Source organism: Microtus ochrogaster, unplaced genomic scaffold, assembly GCF_000317375.1.
Source record: "Microtus ochrogaster isolate Prairie Vole_2 unplaced genomic scaffold, MicOch1.0 UNK103, whole genome shotgun sequence".
NCBI lineage: Eukaryota > Metazoa > Chordata > Mammalia > Rodentia > Cricetidae > Microtus > Microtus ochrogaster.
The window spans coordinates 1,950-4,596 of NW_004949201.1; the positions used below are offsets into that span (position 1 = coordinate 1,950).

At 49.8% G+C, this 2,647-nt stretch overlaps 1 protein-coding gene across 1 annotated transcript in view; it reads left to right on the forward strand.

Moving 5' to 3' along the window:
• Positions 1 to 273: 273 nt before the first annotated feature.
• Positions 274 to 2,647, forward strand: part of LOC101991252 (ryanodine receptor 1) — a gene marked incomplete at its 5' end in the record, with an annotated part of 90,102 nt that continues 87,728 nt past the window's right edge. The window contains one exon of the mRNA XM_005371303.2: positions 274 to 668. Coding sequence (XP_005371360.1) covers positions 274 to 668 — 395 coding nt within the window. The remainder of the gene's footprint in view (positions 669 to 2,647) is intronic.

Consider the following 2,647-nt stretch of genomic DNA (forward strand, 5'->3'; position numbering starts at 1 on the left):
TTACTCTGGAGTGCACAGGTAGGTTCTGAAAATTCCTCTAATTCTAAAATTCCAGTATAGGGCCAAGCTGTTACTTTTCAAACGGCTCAGAACTTGGCAGAAGGCTGATAGCATTCCTCAACTAAGCCCTCTTCACCCAGAGGAGAGGTTACCGTTGGATAATTCCCACACAGGAGCCCAATAGGGACTTTACACTGAGCCATGTTTAGGACCAGAGGCCTGGCCTAGCTCACAAGCTTGGCTCAGAACTTCTGCCTTCCTTCCTCTCCCAAGGTGGCCCGCATGGACGGCACTGTGGATACACCTCCCTGCCTTCGCTTGACCCACCGCACCTGGGGCTCACAGAACAGCCTGGTGGAGATGCTGTTCCTCCGGCTGAGCCTTCCTGTCCAGTTCCACCAGCATTTCCGCTGCACTGCAGGGGCCACGCCACTGGCATCACCCGGCCTGCAGCCGCCTGCCGAAGATGAGGCCCGGGCAGCAGAGCCTGATACTGACTATGAAAACCTGCGCCGCTCAGCTGGAGGCTGGGGAGAGGCTGAGGGGAGCAAGGAAGGAACTGCCAAAGAGGGGGCACCTGGAGGCACTGCCCAGGGGGGGATAGAGGCCCAGCCCACACGGGCAGAAAATGAGAAAGATGCTACCACTGAGAAGAACAAGAAGAGGGGGTGAGTCCAGACTGGGGCTAGCATGGGGCTCAGGGTCTGTTTAGGGATCCCCAATATGCAACTTCGATAATTTAAGAAGCCTCCATTGCACCCAGAGGCGTCTGTGTGTGCTAAGCGAGGTCAGAACACGGAGCGATCTTGTCTCACACGAATGCTATTATTTCCCAGTGATGCTGTCTTTGTCACTAAAATGTGAAATTGGAGAACACTGCTACACAGCATGGGGGATGCTGTTATCCCTGAGTGTCTGGTGGACCCCAAAGTGCTTAATGGATGTCATTAGCCGTGCACACTAACGGGGGCTTCCTTATCCTGTTGGAACTTACTGTGCCCCCACCACGCCTCAGTGGACACAGAATGGCCTTCTGAGTTGGGATCCATTCTGTGTCTCCAATGACCCCCAAAACTAACGTTAGCTAGATGGAGTGGTACATGCCTTTAACCCTAGCACTCAGGAGGTGGAGGGAGGTGTATCTCTATGAGTTCAAGGACAGCCTGGTCTATGTAGTGAGTTCTGGGCCAGCCAGGGTTACATAAGTGAGGCCCTGTCTTGAAAAAAGCCCCAACAAACAGCCAAAACTGAAGTAACTTCAAAGAAGGCCTTTAGAAGGTACTGGATTGAAGAAAATCTACTTCCCCTGTTATGACAGTGACTTCCAGTTCAATGGAACTCTGTCTCTCGGACGTTGTTTAGGGTGGTGGAGAGCTGTGGTATCTAGTACAGTCGGAGGCGGCTGTTGCTGGAAGAGCCCACACGGCGTGTAGTGTGTACACAGTGGACAAGATGAAGACTTGCTAACAAGGCAGGGTGGCTTCACCTATAATCCCAGCACTTGGGAGATGAAGGCAAGAGAATCATAAGTTCAAAAGCCAGCCTGGGATATTCAGAAAGAACCTACCTCAAGAATAGGCCAAATGTGAGCTAGGTGGTGGCATCCCAGCACTCGGGAGGCAGAGGCAAGCAGACCTCTGTGAATTCGAAGCCAGCTCAGTCTACAGAGTGAGTTCCAGGACAGACAGGGCTACACAGGGAAACTCTTGTCTCCAAAAACCAAACAAAAAAAAAAACCCAAAAAACAAAAACAAACAAAAAAACAGGCCAAGTGTGTTGCACACCTATAATTCCAGCACTTAGGCAGCAGAAGTGGAACTGTTAGCCTGAGCCACATAGTGAATCTAGACCAGCCAGGGCTATGTAGTGAGACCCTACCTCAAAAATAAACAAGCAACATCAATTAAAACAAAGAGACAGAAAGCCAGGCTGGTCTGGGGCAGTTGGCTCAGTCAGAGAAGTGCTTGCCTCGAAGCACAAGGCTTTAGTTCGATCCCCAGAAACTACAATAAAATGCCAGTAGTGGCTGCAGGAGCTTGCAGTCCCAGGACCGGGGAAGTGTAGACAGGTGGGCTCCTATGGCTCGATGGCTAGCCAGCCTAGCCTACTCAGGGGCACTCCATGCCAACAAAAGACACCGTCTTTGACAGCCAAGGCTACACAGAGTAACCCTGTCTTGAAAAACCAAAGAAAAATGAAAAGAAAGAAAGAGAGAGAGAAAGAAAAAGACACACTGTCTTGCAAAACAAAGTGGGTGTCACTTCCTGAGGACATCCAAGGTTGTCCTCTGGCCTCCACATGCATGCACACACACGGATGGATAGATAGATAGATAGATAGATAGATAGATAGATAGATAGATAGATAGATAGATAGATAGATAGATAGATACAGACAGACAGACAGACAGACAGACAGACAGACAGACAGAACACAAATGGCAAATGTTGATTTAAGGAACCCACTGTGAAAGAGGACCCCCATATTTCTGGTTACCCTCTTTATTTTGCTTTGTTTTTATAGTTTTGTTTTTGAGACAGGGTCTTGCATAGCCCAGTCTGGCCTTGAATTTGCTTGTCTAGTGAGGATGGCCTTGAACTCCCAGTTTCTTGTCTCACGTGTTCCCTAGTGCCTGTGTGTGTGCTGC